This window comes from Poecilia reticulata, chromosome 17 (assembly GCF_904066995.2).
Source record: "Poecilia reticulata chromosome 17, P_reticulata-male-v2, whole genome shotgun sequence".
NCBI classification, from domain to species: Eukaryota; Metazoa; Chordata; class Actinopteri; order Cyprinodontiformes; family Poeciliidae; genus Poecilia; species Poecilia reticulata.
In genome coordinates this window covers 20,734,278-20,754,096 of record NC_088846.1, presented here as the reverse complement: position 1 = coordinate 20,754,096, position 19,819 = coordinate 20,734,278, and the positions used below count along the sequence as shown (strand labels likewise).

General features: G+C 37.6%; 2 protein-coding genes across 2 annotated transcripts in view; both read right to left on the bottom strand.

Moving 5' to 3' along the window:
* Positions 1–1,740: 1,740 nt before the first annotated feature.
* On the bottom strand, positions 1,741–8,032 carry tmem236 (transmembrane protein 236). The gene is made up of 4 exons (XM_008434480.3): positions 7,138–8,032; positions 5,443–5,515; positions 3,673–3,796; positions 1,741–2,877 (listed from the first exon to the last, which is right to left on the bottom strand). The coding sequence occupies exons 1-4, from the start codon at positions 7,392–7,394 to the stop codon at positions 2,252–2,254; spliced, it is 1,080 nt and encodes a 359-aa protein (XP_008432702.2). The 5' UTR covers positions 7,395–8,032; the 3' UTR covers positions 1,741–2,251.
* A 109-nt stretch (positions 8,033–8,141) lies between these two features.
* LOC103479819 (signal transducing adaptor molecule (SH3 domain and ITAM motif) 1) overlaps positions 8,142–19,819 on the bottom strand; it is a 41,751-nt gene continuing 30,073 nt past the window's right edge. The window contains exons 11-24 of the mRNA XM_081598237.1: positions 18,756–18,857; positions 17,164–17,248; positions 16,735–16,810; positions 16,356–16,451; positions 16,093–16,239; positions 15,874–15,964; positions 15,504–15,699; positions 15,157–15,251; positions 13,376–13,464; positions 13,126–13,213; positions 12,964–13,018; positions 12,568–12,721; positions 12,269–12,390; positions 8,142–11,278 (exon numbers count right to left, since the gene is read on the bottom strand). Coding sequence (XP_081454363.1) covers positions 11,074–11,278; positions 12,269–12,390; positions 12,568–12,721; positions 12,964–13,018; positions 13,126–13,213; positions 13,376–13,464; positions 15,157–15,251; positions 15,504–15,699; positions 15,874–15,964; positions 16,093–16,239; positions 16,356–16,451; positions 16,735–16,810; positions 17,164–17,248; positions 18,756–18,857 — 1,601 coding nt within the window. The 3' untranslated portion in view covers positions 8,142–11,073. The remainder of the gene's footprint in view (positions 11,279–12,268; positions 12,391–12,567; positions 12,722–12,963; positions 13,019–13,125; positions 13,214–13,375; positions 13,465–15,156; positions 15,252–15,503; positions 15,700–15,873; positions 15,965–16,092; positions 16,240–16,355; positions 16,452–16,734; positions 16,811–17,163; positions 17,249–18,755; positions 18,858–19,819) is intronic.

Below are 19,819 nucleotides of genomic sequence, written 5' to 3'. Positions count from 1 at the left end.
TAAAAGAAATCTGGAAGTATTTATAGCTGTAGTGAACCAGATGATTGTTATACACTACTTTGTGTTGATCTGTAATATAAAGTCTCAATAAAACACACTAGAGTTTTTGGTTGCAACATGACAAACAACACAATATTTTTTCAGCTTTCTTTGAATTCAGTTCAGAGCTACTTTTTATGACTGTACCTGTTACACATTTGCTTTGTTTCACACTGAACATTACTTATACCGGAACCTAATTAAAAAGATACAGTAGTCAATTTTTCCTCTTTGTTAAAATTCTCCTCACTGTGTGTGGTGTCAAGGTAAACTTTCTACAGCTGATCACAGTTCTTGGTGCTTCAGACTTCTTACTTATTACTCAAATTGTGCATAAGCAAAATTGGATCATTGGTTCTGATTAAGATGAGTAATTCGGTAATTAAATGGACATATGTTTTTTTTCCATTTTGAAGAGTAGCTAAAGATATATTTATTCTGCAGAGAAACAGGAATAAATAAAATAAGCAAAGATAAACATATTTAGTCAAGGGTTATTTATGCTTACAAAATAAATTGTATTGTTATATATGTTTATTATTACTGTGAAAGGAGTCATATACTTCAAAGTCACATAAAAACTATCTGATGTTGACAAATTGGCAAATTTGAACAAATTTGATGATCAGGGGATCTTCAAGTCTCTTATCAAGAGAAATGGTGTCCAGTCTGCTGTTTTCTTTGATCATTTTAAGCATTCAGTCTGTCATACTAATGAGAAAGTGTCCTCCATCACACCAGCAGGCTGCACTCCAATAGCAACCGTTATTTGTAGCGCAAGCTGTATTAATGCCTTATTGCAAATTATGGTATGAATTATTGAGAAGCAGGACGATCATGGCTGTGGGGATATCAGGGGAAGTTAATTTCAGTTTTTATGCTCATAAATGAAAGCCAGCCAGATCTGGTTCTTTACTGCGTGAGCTACAGCTGCTTGGCTGATGTTTTGTCACTCACATGGTAAATAAGGTCTTTAACAAGTTTTCTCCCAGAGCTTCATAGGAATGCATTATTTCCTCACCTTATATGATTTTATGTTTTTCTTTGTCAGCTGAAGCTAATCTATCACAGGAACAAAGACCATATGAATCATGGGTGTAATGCTGTTTAATGTGTCCTGGTAGGGGTGCAGTATAGTTACTGCATTGTGTCGGTGTAGCCACTATGGAGGTCTGCTCTGATACAAACTCAAACATCCAAAAGAAAATGAAAGCACAGCACCTGCAATCTAAAATATCTTCAAAGCACAGGCAACACAAACATTATTTTTCAATTGATTTGCTTCATGTTTCACATTGTTTTCATAAAACCTTGATTCCCGTTCTCCCAGAACTCAAGACTAATTTCTCCTCATCCTCCTTTGGTCTTAAGTTTTGGTCATGTTAACTATGAATGCGCTCGACTCGCTTCATTCCTAATTCCACTGCAATAATTTATTCAGTTAATGTTTTTAATCTATTACCTCTGTTTATGTTATTTTGGATAGGTTTTGTCCTTTAAAGATTTTGGAATCATGTTTTCGTTCAACAAAAATTCAAGCAATGTCATTACGAATCTTTTTGAATTTTAGGCTTTTTTTTTTTACAAAAATATTCTTGAGTTAAGCCTGCCAATAGATAACTTCTCTTAAAAGCACCCTCACATATTTAGTTGTATAAGTTTAAACATTTTCACGTGTGTTTTTCTCTATCAATAAATATGTAACTTTAAAACTTTTTTATTACTTTCTGTTTACAGATGTACAGATTTTAAAGAATAAATGCAGCAAGAAAACAAGTTCAGAAATAAAATAAATATGTACAGTATTTTTCAAAGTAAAAAATGGCAAAAACTCTATGAGTGAAGTTAATGGACATCTACCCCATTATGTTCTATTACTTAGCAGTTATGCACCATATTTAGGCCTGTCACATAAAATCTGAATACAATACAGTTAAGTTTGTTTTAATTTGACTGTAATGTGACCAAATGTAAAAAAAGCTCAAGAGGTATCCATACTTTCTCAAGGAAATGTATAGATTTAAGGAAAGGCAGACATGTTTTCTTTTACATGTTCTTGACATAAAAACACTCATGCCCAGTCTATATGCCTTTATATATATCATTAGGCTAATAATTACACAAATGGTGTTCCAGTAGGAGTCCATGGTGCTGCTCTTCAAAGCCAACAGTTCAAACATTCGCAGATGAGTTGGGATCTTTACGCTCCTCCTCAGAACAGGCGGTGTCTTTTAAATATCCTCAGCTTGGTCATCCATGTGAAATAGACAAAAGTTAAGCTTACCAGGACATTTTTCAGAGGATATAACACAGGTGTTACAAAACCAAACACAACAATCAGTGCAACTCGAATAATGAAGAAAGGAAGATCCTGCAGCACAGCTCCAGCAAGCGGCAGCAAGAAGCTGTGGGGAGCAATGATCATGCGAAGACAAGAAAGGAAAGCCAGGATGTAAACTGGGAACACCCACGTTGAGTAGAAAATGTCTGGCTCCCCGGAGACTCGCACCATCTCCACTGTGTCCAGCCAGAACAAGAAACACTCCACAAATACCTCTGCCCTTCCATCTTTCCTCCACAGGAAGCTTAGGGGACCTGAGTAAGGCATCAGTCGTGGGGTGGAAGAGTACAGGTACGAAGCGTTTGGTCGTGTGCTGTGAGGGGACTCGGCGACATCCTGCCTTTTGTTGACTGTGCTGCCATTTCTGGCCTCTGCCTGGCCTGGGGTCACTCTGTTCTGGCTTTCATCAGCTGGCAGCTGGCCTGAAACACTGGTCACATGTGTCAGGTGGGTCAGGACAGGTCTTGACATGTCGTAGTCAGAATCCATAACATTAGCTGCAAATGACGAGACTAGATGTTATACAAGCTTAACAATACATCGTTATGTTTAAAGTTTGGCATGTGACAATAACAACAGCAAACTGAAACTGGAAGGCAACAACAGATAATGAGGACAAAACAAATGTCTTGCCTTTCTTTCGGAAAGTGAAAATATGAGATTGTATGGCTTTGTAGACGCATATTGCTGTGGTGTTATTGGCATAGACATGTATTTTTTTCCCCCAAGCTTTTTCCTATCTTACCATGTTTACTGGAATAATGAAAACATGTTGGAGTTTAAACATGAGAAACAAAAGATGATTATGTGAACACCGAGACCATTCACCATCTTTAAAGAGTGCGAGTTACTATTAAAGCACAGTTCTGAATAGTATGTGTATGGTGGGATCAAGTGCGTAGAATTCAAAGTGTTCTGCTGCTTTAGGATTAAGTGTGTTTGTTTTTCAGAAAAGTCCCGCAATGCCCTTTTTGTTTCATACCTGAGAGTCCACTAACCGTCTGGGAATATAATGGATTGCTCTCAGTGAGCCTCGAAAGTGGACAGATGAATATTTGCGAAATATATTGAGGAAGTAAGTAATGTTGTCACTTCTGCTTTGAGTTTCAAGTATTCAACATACCACAAGATAAGGGAACTGTCAGGATTTGTGAGTTTAAGTAATGTTAGTTATGGGGAACCGCTACAATGTTTGAGTTGTATATTGTCAATTCTGGAGCAGAGGCAACACATTGCAGATAAAGAACTGAGTTGAACTCCTAAAAAAATAATCTTCTAAGTTGAAAGCTTACCTTTACCCATGAGGTTGTGAGGCCGTAACCTCTCTATGACATCCACACAAACCAGGGAGAAAAGAACCAAGGAAACAGGCAGCTCTGTGAAATGGTCGAGTCTTTGTTGCTTGTCCAGCTGGACCTACAGTTCAATAACAGCAAAATGGATGTTAATATCTTCCCCCATGGAAGTGCTCAGACAATTTTCAAAAGTGAATTTGGAAGAGAAATGTGATTTACAGTAGTTTTGCTGGATTTATTTTGTAGCAAATATAAAAAAGGTTACACTGTCACTTTGATGCCAATTTCCTTATTTAGTGGGAATATAAATCTGTGAAAATGAACTTTAAGTATGCTACTGCTTTTAAATCCAACATTGGCATCATGAATAAAATAAAGTAGTCATTTCCTGGATGACTAACACTGCATCACATGTGGAAGAAGCATGGTTGGGTGTTCTTTACAAGACTTTGTCACTCCATTAAAGTTTGCATATATTTGCTTCCTCTAGTTGTCTCATGGACTCATGATGGTATTTAAGCCAGATTATGGTGTGGACTTAGATAAAGCCACTGTAACACTGTTTTGTAGGCACTTTGTTGTAGATTTGGTGTTTGGAATCATTGTCCGGTTCAAGACCTAACTCCAGTCAATCTCTAACCAGTGGATAGAGAGCCTCACAAGTTACTCTGTAATACACATACAATGAAATGGAGAGCTAATACAATGTAAGTGTTGTTAGTTTCTTTTCCTCCGCTTAGTAATATGCTTAAATTCAGCAGGTCGTCTCGTCTGATCTGAGTCCCAGACAGTCCAAGCTCAAAATGTCAAAGAAAGTAGGTTACCACGATCCATTTATTTTGTTTATCCATCTCAGGATGTTGAGTGCCATTAAAATTTGGGTTAATGGAAAACCTGTTTTTCTTTACTATCTGTTACTGAGTATCTAATATGGACCACATAGTCTTGTGACATTTCACTGCCCTGGTTTGACTTGCAATGGTGACAAAGTCCTGCTCACTACCAGCAGAGATAAAAGTGGTCAAATGCATCTGGACTGAAGAGTGAACATTAAGTCGATTCTCACTTCTGAGTGTTTACAATTCAGGGGCGAAAAAGTGATCCGTTGTGCTTGGTGTATCCAAACTTATTAACTAGTCATTGTGTTGTTTTAATCAGTTGTCAGTTTATTCATTAAACATTATACTTTAACCAACATATGAGCAGAAAAAGTTAGCTTTCATCAGCTATTATGCTAAGACTTTTCTACAGTCTTCAGAGAAGTCTGCTGTCACTTTGACATTCACTTTAGTATTCAAAACTATATTTAAAAATATATATATAATGTGAAATTTTATGAGAAATGTTCTGAATTTTAGTGGATAAGTTTCATTTAACTCAATAAGTTGCAAAAGAAATCTACAATAACACTTCAGCACACTGTAAATCTTGCAAATGTAAATATACAAGCTAAATCTGTCATCTGTCATACATCTTAATGTGTTTTTAATGATGGACCAAGAAGAGTAGCTTAGCATCCAGCTAATGGGGGTCCTAAACAATAAACAATAAAATCGGTGCCTAAGCGTGCCATATTGACAATAACTCCTCTAAGTATTCATGATCTTGTTTTTTCATCCACAAAGGGGGTTGTAATGTGGGTCTGCACTTCAAATAGGCTGTTTAAAGAAAATATGAGCCTCTTCAAGGACTCAGCTGGCGTGTGACAGAACAACACATCAACAGGTGCATCACAGAGACAGCAGTGATCAGTCTTGAGGGAATTACCTTGGAACTGGCTATTAGAATGGCAAAACATGGCAGCGTTGTCAGCAGAAGATATGCCAGTGCTGTCGGTCTCCTGAAAAGCGAATAAGGTTTATTTTGTCATTGAAGAATGAGAAATGTTTTGTAATGCAATTTGATCACATATCACATTTATGTACTGTCGTCTGGTCATTATCAGTGTAGGAATGCTTATGTGTCCCTTCGTAATGTTGGGGGAAAATAAAACTCAAGCAATAAAATCCGTCAGTGCATATCTTAAAGAGCCTTTATGTGGACAATAAAACTGTTATACTTCACATTCACAGGCTTTTTAGGGAAACGTATAGCTGAGTGGAAGTGATTTGACTTCCAAGTATTGCTACTCCTTGGGTTTGTTTTTTAGAAAACATTTAATCACACCGCCACTATTCTCTTCAATACATATTACTGAACTTTCCTGGAATAGAAAAACACAATAATTGTAAACCAGTAATTAGTAAAATGGAAAAAATTTAAATGTATCCAAGCAATTTTTTGGCACTGTTTTGGTCAAGCTGTCTTTCTAAAATTTCTGTATTTTTCTCCGTCCATCATCTCATCAACTGACCAACAATTCCGCAGACATAAAGCATCCCCACAGCATATTGCTGCCACCACCATGTTTCACAGTATAATTGGGGTTTTCAGGATTATGTGCAGAGTTCAGTGTTCTCCATTTATGCCAAAAAGTTACATTTTGATCTCATCTGACCACAGCACCTTTAGTATATTTGCTGTTTTCCTCACTTGGTGCATATTGCTAACATTTTTATTCTTTTTTGCCATTAGAGGCACATTTGAAGGGAGCGGAGGCAAAACAATCTTGAGAACTGATTCGCCAACCTGAGCAGAGGATTTCTGCAGGTTATCCAAAGTTACTAGGGATTTCTTTGTTGCTTCTGTAGCTGATGAACATTTATTTTTATTTAACTGGCTGTTTCTCCTGTGTTGTTCCTTGGTCTTTGTGATGTTTTCTGTCCAATAATGTTCTCTAAACCTCTGGAGCCTCCACAGAACAGCTGTGTTTTTCCTAAAAATCACAACTCTATTTATAAATGAAATTACTTCTGGAGGGGATTGAATGCAAATGCATGAACTTGTATCATTATGTTTAGTTAGGGAAATGAGTGAAATTATGCTTTTCTTTTCACTTCAGTATGCAGTATGTTCTACTTTATAGAGGAATGTCCCATAAAATAACATACATTTAGATTTGTTGTTGCAGTGCAAAAAAATGTAAAAATGTTCAAGGAGTTTTCATATTTTTACGAAATATGCACCAATATGCTCTCAGCCACACTTGATGCAATTAATAAAACAGATTTCTGAATTAGTCACAATAGATTTTCATTCCTCCACTGCTTAAAGCCCCATCTTTATAACATTTTCAGGTTTATGTACACTTTTAGAAAAATAGAAATACTTGAACTGATTCTATTCAACACTTTTAAAAAATCAAGTGGCAACAATAACCTACAGGGATCGTTCTGCATCACAATTTAACTTTTGAGCTGATTATTTTTGTAATACTCAACGAAGGACTCCAATTTATTCCCCCGAGAATTCAACCTATTTTTTTTGCAGTGTTACTTTAGTTTAAGCCTCAAATGTCCCTGATAATCTCAGATTCATTTCAGTCCTCACGAAGACAACTGAAGACAAATAATTGTAACTCACCACTGCGTGATCTCCGAGACGAATCTCCGCTTCTTCAGGATCACGTATTTGAGAGGAACCCACACCAGCAAGGTCGCAGAGGTCACATAGGCAATGGAAGCCGCCACCACGAGCCAGTAAGCAGTCACATCTTGCCCTTTCACGTCTCTTATAAGCCTGGCAAATCTCTCCATGACTACGAAGACGGGGACGATGAGAGCCGCAAACTGCAGCACCTCATACACGACAAGCTTGACCGTCTTCCCTGAGGGCATCATCCCTGACCGCTGGTGGCTACTTGTAAATCGGGAGCTTCAGACTTTGACAATCATCTCCCTCAGAATGTCCCTGCGGGAACGTTGAACTCTGCTCACTGCTTACACTGCACTGGAGCTTGTATCGTTTTACTGCCTGCCTAATGAGCTGCTCACATTTATCCTTTTACAGCTACAAAAACAGAAGCAATCACCATCTCATATCTTCAAGAAGAAACGGCACAGAGCTTGACTTGTGCAAAAGTTTGATAAAAAGTACTGTTACGCTAAGATCAGGCATGCTCCAACTTTCTTTACAGATAAATGCATTAAAGCTTGGTCACATTGCTCTATTTGTTTATGTTAGAGGAGCAAAAAAGGAATGTAAAAACAAAAAGCAACATTTCCCAAAAAGCCTCTGTTTCAAAGATCACGGCAGATTCATCTTTTCCTCAATCAACAGCTAAAACTACGTCTCCATCTAGTGGCAAAGAAAAGAAGGTCTGATCAAAACACAAACCTAATATCGTTAACATTTTAATTTAAGCATGTCTGTACACATATTGTTACAGATACAAAGTTTTAATGTTCACATCAAGCTTAAATGAGCTTAAATATGCATCTTTTTGGAGCATTGCTGCAACCCCATGAGCTAGCACTGTACAAACATCAAAAGCTTTACTGAAAACTCAATTAATCATGAAATCATTACTGCAAAATGGATTCCTCTAAACTGTGAATATGAAAAAAGGGATAAAAAACATTACTCTGTACACTTGGCCTGGTTTTATTGTGAATACCAATTATTAGGTATGGTTAAAAGAATACATAGAAACAGCAGAGTACAAGTTTGGACAGAACCTTTACAATAACGTTGAGATTAAACTCAAAAACAGGCAGCATCTCAATCCTGTACAAAAAAAAATAAAAAAAAATGAAAAGTTACATCGGGGCTGCAGTCCAACGCTGCGGTGCAATGAAATGCTTCGTTCGGATGACGTACGACAACAAAGTGGCTCCTTCTCTCCTGGTCCCAGAATAGCTGCTATGGTTGAACACGGCCGATTTGACTCATTTAGTTTGCCTCGACTACATTAATATTTAAATAAAATTCTCCAAAATGGAGTCTGAGTACCAAGTCTAAATTAAAAGTTGTTTTGCATTCTTAAGGTGGCACATGGATGGCAAGACATTTACACATTTGAAACAAGATATCCAAGGAGAAAATGAAATCAGAAAAGTTTGTCCAGAGTATAGAAACTTGTCCCTACTCTAAAGTTTACTTCAGCATTCGTACTTCAAATTTCCTTCACAAAGCATAGTTAAACATAAAACGCAAAACAACTTTAGTTTTCCATTTTATTAGCTTATTGAAAATTTGTTTTTCCAACCATCATCTTTCTCAAAGACCTGCTACATGTATAAGTCATATAAATTATTCAGGACTAGAACACACTAAATGCATCATCTAATGTTGGGTGAGAGTTAGCAACTAAACATCTTCAACTAATGCCTCTTCATCAGATGAAACGTCCCTCAAGTCGGAGAAAAAAAAAAAAAATCACAGAAACACATGTGGGCTTGAGTTCAGTCAGTTCGAATGACGCCATTAAACCTACAGTACAATAAGAGAAACGCCCAGGTTCTCGTCTGAAATATACAACTAAGTTAGGCAGAATATCGCACATTCCACTCTATTCTTTGAATACATACATCCTGGAATACTTCATTAAAAATATCATCATAATAATTAAACATAAATTAGAAAGCACTACAAAATAACAATGGCAAACGAGGTGTTCACAAAAAAAAAAGAGAAGAAATCAGTGGGGCTCAGTTTTTCCCCGTTGTAGCCAAGTTGGTGGTGCACGCATGTTAGCACAGCCCTGATGGACACAGAGGACTGCAACCCTCTGAGAAAGGAGGCAACGCTGCTTGGATTGAAAAGGAAAATGGGCATGTAGGGATGGCTAATACACCTTTAATTCACCAGGTACATGCAAAAACGGCAGAATTTAGTTTTATGTCTGGGAGAGCTGTGCCAACATACAGCCAACCGCACGGGGTCCATTTTAATACAGTATATACAAATGTCATGTGCATGCTTCCGCTGTCCTTGTTTTCGTTCCCTCCAGAAATCAAAGTGGCTTCAGTTTTCAGTACTTCTTAAAGTTGAGGACAATTGTAAAAGATAGGCAGGAGAACTACAGGTACATTTTCAGCTTAGCGTTTTGATGTAAATAAAAAAGAAGAAAAAAATACTATTTTTGTGGCAAGAACGGGGCTGAAATCGGCTGTAGTGGATGAGATCACCGTGGCACCCTGAATGTGTCTCAGTGTTAGTGTTTTACAGTCTGTATAAGTAGGCCTGTTACTAGTGTTGTCAAAGACCTGCTGTGGATTTCACGCGTTATGTGGATCATCTAAATTTATACAGCAGGTGCAGTTACACTTGTTTACTCTAATCGGTAAAAACTTGTTTTCTTTCCAAAAACCTCACATTGTTGAGAAATACGGGACAAGTTCTAATAATCACAGGTGAATCTCAAAATTATGTTTTAGGTGTTTGTTTCTGCTCATTTGGATGATTATGGCTTAAAAATAAACTAAGAAAAATTATGTTACATTTTGTCCATGTTATGGGCAATATAACCATGAGGAAGACCACTACACTGACAGTTGTCCAGCACTCATCGTCAATCTTCACAAGGAGAATACAAACCAATAATTTAAAAAAGTTGACTGTTCCACTCAAATTCTCATCAAAGAGTTTGAGTGGAAAGTTTAGTGGAAGGAAAAACTGGAGCAGAAAAAGGGAAAATAGCAACAGTGAGAACACAGGACAAGTGAAGCAAAGTTCCTTCAGCATTTTGGGTGTATTCAATTTTTCTTTTTTTTGTTTTAAATTAATTTTAACTTACATATTTTGTGACATGTTGAATTTTTAAGCCACAATCATCAAAATTTACTGAAATAAATGTCTAAAATGTATCACTCTGTGAATAACAAATTTATTCAGATCCACCTATATTGATTTTACTGTTAAGCTATCATATTCTCTAAGTGTAAGATGTGTCTACATGTTCCGACAGTTGCAATTATATTTAGAAATTGAATAGATTCGAAAATTAAGAATTCTAATTATGTCTTTTTTTGTTTGCAAAATTATTTAAAAACAGCTCTATAAGACCCTTTTTAATGGGTTTTTATAGATTTTGAAAAACAAACAAAAGTAACAATGTATTTCCATAAATCTTTAAATCGAGCATTAATTAATTATTTATTGTCAGATTTTGTACATAAAAAGCGGATTTCATTCTGGCCGGGTTTAAATTAGGGGCTTAGAATTACACCATGAACAAAACATAAACCAGTCCAACTAACAGCAGCTGAGGAGGTAAAAATGTGCAAAGATGATCAAAAAAGATAATAATTACGTATACCTTCAAACTTACATACTTGTCAGCTCAAATCAAAACCTTATGAATACCTCATGACCAGCAGAAAGAAGTAACTGTATTCTCACATGTATATTTGCCAAATAAAACACAAGGTGCACCAAACGCCAGTGTTTGCCTGTTCCGATTCAAATTTTCAAACCTGCTGCTCCTCCTTAATGGGAACAACAACGAACTACTTCTTACTGTGGGTTGACAATGTGTGTTTGTTTATCCTATCTGTAAGGAGGAGAAGGATGGGGGGCCTATAGCAAGGCTTTCTCTGAGTAAGGGGCCTGTGGGACGTCTGAGGGAGGCGCTAAGCTTGTGCCAGAGGGGGCGCTGTAGTTCGCAGGAGCTGTGCACGGTGCAGCACTGGCGGGGTTTGGGTAGGACTGAATGTCTGCTGGAGCCATAGCACCAGGCGCTGCGGCGTAGACCGGTGGCTGGCCCATGTACATGTGGACGTCACTGTGTTGAGAGTAAGAAGAAGAAAATAAATAAATGATATTGAGGTGGAACGTTTGAGCCATCCTAGCTTCAATTTCAGTTTACTACGAGAGGAGGTCACAAAGTAACAACAGAACTGGTTTTGAGTTATGAAGTTATTTAGTTGGTGTCAACATTATTACATTTTATTGAGAGCTTCTGGGGCTTTCAATGACCCGACTCATCCGATTTATTGGTCTATTAGGTGCTTTCAGCCACTGGCTTCAACAGATGGAGTTCTGGTGGCTGAACCCCGATTATGATTTGTGACATGATCTGAACGTTTTAGGGACTGCCATCTTTTTTTGTCTATTCAGCTTGTTTAATGCCTGTATTTATGTTCTTGTGGAGTCTTATGAAATATTACAAAAAATAAGACTTCATAAATTAAGTTATTCTCATAAGTCGAATTGTAAATACTACATAATTTAGAAGTTGCTTCAATTCTGCAGGAAAACAGCTAAATAAGGAGAAGTATGCAAAAACAATAAGAAAAAAGTAATTATTAAAATTATAATGACTTTTGAAGAATCCCAAATTTGCTGTGAGTTTAAGTACTTAAAAGCAAAACTCGCAGGGAAATATTGAAAACAATAAGACAGACAAGCTTTCAAATACAAATGGCAAAAGTCAGTATAAAAGTGAGCATAAAAATCAGCAAATAGAACACATTTCTAAATTGAAAACAGAAAGTTGGATTCTGCCCATACTTATGTGCAACAATATTAACGTTTATTACAAAATTAAACACAGAACAGCGACAACACATTTAGAAAAAAAAAATTTGACCAAAATTTCTAATCTTCCATTTGGCTTCAAGAGTAAAAATCAAACCTCTGTTTGAAAAGTGAGGACACTATAAGAGCGGTACTAACAAAACTCTCAAAAAAGGACAAATTGAAAACTACAATCAAAAGAAGAACTTATATTCCTTAGTGTATCAAGAAAGAGATTTATGTTTCAGGAACTCACCCGGGAGCTGGATGACCCGGTATGGGAGCACCAGCAGGGAGCTGCTCCACAGGAACCGTGTAGCCCTGCACCCCGGTGCCGCTCATGGCATATGAGCCCGACGCAGGCTGACCGGGGTAGACCTGCGGAGATAGAAACGTCCACACACTTTGTACAGAAACCTTATGAACAGCACACATTGTGTAACAAAAGTTACAAAACGTGTGGTTTATAACAAATAAAGAATCCATCATATTAGTTTAATTCAAAACCTCAACAGCCACGTCCTGTCCGCGTTGCAATCCGACTCAAAACTTTACCTGCTGTGCCGCGCTGGCAGGCTGCTGCATGTAGTACTGCTGGCTCTGCAGCTTGGCATACATGGCGTACACTGGATCTTCATTCATCAGCTTTGCGTATAGAGACAACGCTTCCATCACCTTTACGTTCAGCTCTGACAGCTCAGAGTGCTTCCTGGCGAAACAAACCAAGAGGGGAAAGAGTTCGCAACCCGTCATTCATTATCAAACTCGCACCGGAACTAAATATTTATTTAGCAGGATAAAGCTGCATAGTTTGGAGATAGATTAGAAAGGACCAAAAAAAAAAAAAAAGCATTGAACTCTACAACGTGGCCATTCATATGAGGATGCAAAACAAAAACAAAAATCCATGACTATTTATATAAACGTGGCATAGAGAAGACACCGTCATACCTGTCTATGTCCTCCAACTTCTGGTCAATTAAAGGTCCCATTTGGTTACATGCACCTGAGGAAAAACAAACATAAAGCTTACGCGTTTCCTCTCTGGTAAACAATGAACAATTTTAACTTCATTCTATACCACTGATTTAATTTATAATGAGTTTTGTTTACCTTCTAGCTGGAGTAACTCCACGCTGTCCGACTGGTTGTCTGTAGGATCTGCACTTTGAATCATCTGGAGCAGCTGATCCATTTTGTCCTAAAGAAAAAAGTCACAAGCTCATGTGAAAAGTTCAGTCTACACGGTCCTTATGAAAACTCGGAAATTTAGTAACGCCACTCATGTTAGTGTTAGCGAGTAACAACTTTGAAACGTCACAATAAAGCTCTTTACTGATGTAAGTCACAGAAGGGAACCCACCTCGTCTATATACACAGGCTCCTGTTCAGGCTCTATTGTCTCCACCTGGATGTCCTCGCTGAACTGTACAGTCTTCTTCTCTGTCTTCACTGCAAATACACAAACAACAGCAAGAGCAACAGTTTGATTTAAGCACAAAACTATTCTTCCGTACTAAAAATCTGCTGTAAGCTTTCGATGCAACCATCCAATATATTTTACGTGAATACATGGCTGTTTTCATTTTTGCAGTTTGTTTTACCAGTTGCAAACAAAAGGAATAGAGTTTTTTCATTGATTTATGACTCCGACTTTTGTTTTCATTTGCTATAAAAATATATGAATATGAAGCACCACTACCAAAACACGGGCATGGTCTGGTATAGACTGGTCACTGCTATCAATGTTCTGGCTTCAAAGCAGCTAAAATTAGTCATTACCCCATTAAGGAGGATAAAGCATCAAAAAACTGTCTGCCGGGCTGCACAGTGATGCAGTTGGTAGAGCTGTTGCCTTGCAGCAAGAAGATTCTGGGTTCGATTCCTGTCTTTCTGCATGGAGTTTGCATGTTCTCCCTGTGCATGTGTGGGTTTTCTGTCAGGCTAATTGGCCTTTCCAAATTGCCCGTAGGTGTGAGTGTGTGTGTGCATGGTTGTTTGTCCTGTGTGTCTCTGTGTTGCCCTGTGACAGACTGGCGACCTGTCCAGGGTGTACCCTGCCTCTCGCCCGGAACGTTAGCTGGAGATGGGCACCAGCACCCCTCCCGACCCCACCAAGGGACAAGGGTGCAAGAAAATGGATGGATGGAAAACTGTCTGCCAGCTGCTTATTACTAAAATTACAAACAGCGACGGTGTGAAAACTGACAGCACTCAAATCAAGGCGCTGTATTTTAAAACTTGTCTGTAAGTTTCAATAGCAAGTATTTTAAGCAGCTGACTGAAACATGGTTGCATAAGAAAACAAGGATTTCTTCTTAAGTCTACATCACAGAATGAAAACAATAAATGAATGTTTTGGCTAACACTTAGAACTGTAATAGTAAGAAATGTTTCAGCCCAGCAGCAGCTACATGAGTAGTTGTTTTTCAGTTTAAAATAGCAGCATTTAGAACATATCAAATGTTTTATTTCTAATTGTTGCATAAATACCACATATGACGCAACAGCTTTTGTTCATCATACTGGTTAATGCTATATGTGATTTTTATTTTTTTTTAAAAGTAACCAAAGTCAAAAGACTAACAAGAGTAGCTGAAGCAAGTGACATTTTTCAGTTCTACTATGTTATATGATCAAACTCCTTTCTGTAGGGTTGAGTCGCACAATTTATCCTAGTGAGATTAGAGCACAGTTTACTGAAATCATTTTCAGACGACGCACAAACTAAATCTACTGACATTTTCACGGCAAATCATCAAGAATATAAACAACTCATGGAAAAGACACAGCGATGTTCTGAAGAGAACGAATGGAGAAGGAGAGAAGGCGTCAATTGTGCGAGCATACAAATGAATTGCACAATGAAGCTGTGTGTTAAGTGGGAACTGTAGCCAAACGCTCCACACACTTTGTTTGTGACTGCATGAACATATAGAGGGATGCTGTTTAATGCATGACTGGATCAACCGTCAGGCACTGGAGTCTTATTTATTTATCTTATTTTAGTTGCTTCACTTGTCGACAAGTGATAAAGTTTCTTTATTCATAAAGCCATAAAGCCGTGTCGCCATGACTGAATATGATGAATCGAAGAAGAATGAGTGATTTCTGAAGAAATGCTTTGTTGACCGTAATACTCACTCATCTCAGGTTCTGCAGTGAGATCGGCGGTGACAAAGTTCGAAGGGAACAAGCCGACTCCCTGGTATGTTTCCCCTTTCCACCAGTTGGGGTCACTAAAAACACAACAACTATTTGAGGCTCATTGCTACAAGAATCATGGTGAATGGCCAGTTTATTTAAACAAAGCAAAAATAATAAATATGACAAGCCACATAAAACACACAATCTCCTTAGTTAGAATTTACATTGGCCTTTGAAGAAAAATTTTAATTTGTCAACTGTCTATCACCACAAGACAAAAAGAAAAAAAAAACATGCAAGTCCAGAAACGTCAACTTTCAGACTATTTGTTGGATGAAGTTCACCTGTCGTCCAGGATGGTAATGATTTCTCCGGACTTAAAAGTGAGCTCATTGTCCTCCGCAGCCTCGAAGTCGTAGATGGCGCGGACTTTTCTGCCGTCGGACTTGTGTGTGGAGAGAAGGCTGGACGTGCTCGGGTAAAGGCTCGACAGGGACGTCTGCGGTTGCTGCCGCTGCTCCTTTAGCGACAGCTCGATAGCTGCAGACAAAGAGAAAATGCACTTTGTGATTTTTTTTAATTCATCAGACTGAAGCAAATTTGCAAATGTACGTATTTGATAAACGTTTTTGTGCTCCTTTCTGTTTATATAACATTTCCTGTGGTGGTTTGATTATCAGCAGAAAAAGCTGTAATTCGTTGTGGCCATTTTACCTTTGGCCAGATCTTCTTCCTCCTTTTTGTTTGTGGTGGTGGAGGGATCCTTTGCCACCAATGCTGGGCTTGCTTTTGCTTGCTCTGCAGCCTGGGAGAAGATAATCACACATCAGATGACTGAATCATTTTTTAGCATATGCACATTGGATCTACTGGCACTGAAGGCACCATGAAGAGTAAACATCACATGACTCATTGCACTGCCAGCAGACCTACCTGAGAGCCCACAGCTGGGAAGGTGACCCCTTGCTCACGTAGATTCTTGATCATCGCAGAGATCAGGCTGAGCTGTGGATCATTGCGGAAGTCCTCTGCCCACTCCACCATCAGCGCCTTCAGCTTTTCGCACACTTTTGGGTGACCCTAGGTGCAGCCCAATTAGAGAGAGAGAGAGAGAAAAAAAAACATATACAAGAAATGACCACAAGTACACTATGTTTTTGATTTGACATTATGCAAAACTAAAATTGACCACGCACCTTATTTAAGACGTTACTGACTTCACTGGCGAACTCTCTAGAGCAAACCTCCAAGTGGAAGATTTTACCACAATTTGAAACACAAGCGCCCAGGAGCTGTGTGGACAACGACAACAGGAAGCAACAATCATAGAGCTGCAAATTTGAATTCACACATGACTAAAATAAATCTTGTATTTCAGTGATTACCAAAAGCACACGGGGGTTGTGCAAAAGGATCTTAGGTGGGGTTGAGGTCACAAGACTTTTGCAGCATCTATCCATTTGCCACTATCTGTTTAGCAATATTTGTCCTTAGCAAACACTTAGATCTTCTTCTGCATTTCCTTCCAGACTTAACTGTGTGCAAAACACTGCTGTTTGTTTACAGTCTACTTACAGTCAATGCCTGCATGGCTACATGGGGATCCTTGTGGTTCACTCTTCTCATTATTGAGCGGAGACATTCTTTTGGCCTAAAAGACAAGAGCAGAACTCAGATGTCTGAAGAAATAAACAGAAAATTTACAGACGTATTTACAACCCTTCAGCTTTTCTACATTTTGTCATGTCACAACCACAATCCACACCACACTTCTGAGAATTTCTTTGTAAAACCAAACCCTTGTATTCACAGTTATGTATTGTGTTTTTGTCTTTCACATAACATTTCAACAACATACACCAAAGTTTGTAGTTTTTTGTCATTAACTGTGTACTTCAACGTAAAACACTGCACGTGGGCTGAAAAAATGGTGGAAATGAAAAAGGAAAAAAAAAAATAAAATAAAAAGGAGTTCTACTTCAAAATAAGGAAGATTCAATTTACCCAGTGCGTGACTGCCCTATCTTATCACATATGTCCAGAATGAGGCCCCAGTCTTCAGCTGTGTTCATCTCACTGGTTGCTTTCTCTGCAGGGAAGATACACAGCATGCAATATAAGCAGAAATCCAACAGATCACATTATTTATTTATTTATTTTACATTTTATAGAGGAAGGTATGAAAGAGAGGCTTTGTTAAAAAAAAAAAAAAACATAAATAAGCTAAAAAAAATTATTTGCAAGTGGTGTGTCCAGTTTCTATTTATATGATCATACATCGGTGTAAACAAATTTCTGCTTCTAACTTATCTGTGAACTAAACAAATGGGTCGATTGTACAAAACTGCAAATGAGCACAATCATGAAATGGAAGTCTAACAGCATAACAGAAAACATTTTCATCTCAGATGCAACATATCAAATTCAGATTTTAACATAAAAATATATATATCAAATAGATAAATAAAAACTTTCATTCATTTGTTTTCAAAGTTTGTTAAGCCTCTTTAGTATTCCTCTTTTTAAAACATCAGAAGAAATTTTAAAGTCTGCCACATGTCAAAGTATTTCATAATAAACTGGATCTTTTCATGCATAGCAGGAGCTCGAGGCATTAGGTATATTACGTTGACAGCAAGCCTGTATATTTTAAAAGAATGACGTTTTAACTTAAACGGAGAAATAAAAACTATTGCCATTGGTATGCGTTCGTTTTTCTTTTTGGTTTCTTTTATAAGAAGAAAATTAATTGATACAATTGGCAAGAACAGAATGGTCATAAACACATGAAGTGTAGCTTCCTTGACTAAATTAAACATTTTGAAAAAGAAAAAAATTTGTGTGAGTATCACGACGACTATATTCCAATTTACGTTTCTAATATGGCCCATATATTTAAACTGTTACATAACAAGAGAGATGATCAGTTATATGATTCACATCAACCGTTCCATCAGGCTGATCAACTAGCCTGACAAAGTTATCAACTGTTCCTTAAAACGTAATCAAAGCTAAGCATAAAACAATAAAAAAAAAACGACTATAATTTGAAATTACGTTATGACAAACAGCAGGAACTCAATAAAAAAAATAAATAAAAAATCCTAATAACAGTTTAGCCTAAACGGTAAATGCTGGGTCAGAGATTACATATTAGCCCCGTCTGCATGGTGCTGTTTTTCCTGCTCACCGTTTATGCCAATGAAGTGGTTAACCACTGCACACAGAACAAAGAGAGCTGGAGAAATACAGCGTAACTTCATGGTCTCAGATAACACCGCATCCTTTTTCACTTCCACTTTTTGGTTAATGTCGGGCTGGTTAACCCACACGATGGGATACAGATGATGAGGCAGGGAGCTCATTAGCTGCTGTAGTTAGCTGATGACTGCATCTGATCCCCACTTCTGTTTACATTTACGTTTTCACAACATGAATAAGAAACATCTATATACGCATTTCTAATACTCTTTTTTTTTTTTTTGTTAAACGAATGTAAGAAATGTTCTTTTAGAAATAGCAAATGATTTGAAAGGCTGCGAAACCCCAAACAAAGCTGTTTGATCCCAGCTACTTATGTTAGCCTGATTACTCACCAACATCTTGGTCAAAGGGGTTGGTCGTGAAGAGAGGCATCGCTAGGTGTTGACAACAAGATATTTCACCTTCCTTTAAATATTGTTTTTCCCCCCCCTCCTCTTACTTCACCCACAATAAACACATAGTAACAGCAACCACATAGATGTCAAATTGAGCTAGCTGATTCTTTTCTACACAGTCACTCCTTCTCTCCAGACGGCAACAAGCGAGGCATGCTGGGTAAATGAAGCAGACAGTCTGGTAACGAATAAAACTGTGACAGCGACAGTAAATCCAGCGCTCAACGTCAAATACTTATCGGTGTCTAAAGTCCTTTTGAACCAGAAAAAAATAAAATAATCAGAAGATACTAATTTTCTTTGCTGTGGAAAAAAAAAAAATAGCATGTCATCGTCAGGTGACATTGGTCACATGACGCTCTGTCATGTTTATGTTTAAATGAAACTGATTACAAATAATTTTACAGTACGGATAATAGGTGCATTCTAAAACAAAATAAGCATGAGTGTATGTCTATCAGTTTCAAGAAAAAAATCTAGTTATTTTACACAGCTGTTTAGAAAGGCATTTTTAAGGAGTCAATAAAGCTCACGTCTAATATAATCCTGTTTGCATTGTTGATGTCTTGTGAATAATTACTTTATCAGGATAAAACACAAGCTACGGTAAATATGCCCTTGTGTGCGCAAATGATCAAAATGACGTCTTTGTTTTCATTCATTAATCTTTTTCTTTGTATTTATTATAAACTATATGTTTACAGCAAATACATTTCTCCTTTAAATCGTGTTTATTGTTCAGCTGAAGTCATTGAGAGGCATGTGACAACACGCCATGCATTTCTGAAATAGACTTGGAAGACATTTTTGAAGATAAACAGAGAAGAGTGCAATGGCCAGATTTTATTGTCAACGATCTCTGAAGCGAAGATCATTTCAAGCCACAATGCTGAAAAAATCCATTTGGTCTGTTTGATGTATTCCAATAAGATGATGATTATTTTATTGTCTTCAGAACTGCTACCTCTCCTGCTAGTGTGCTCACAAATGAACCAGATGGA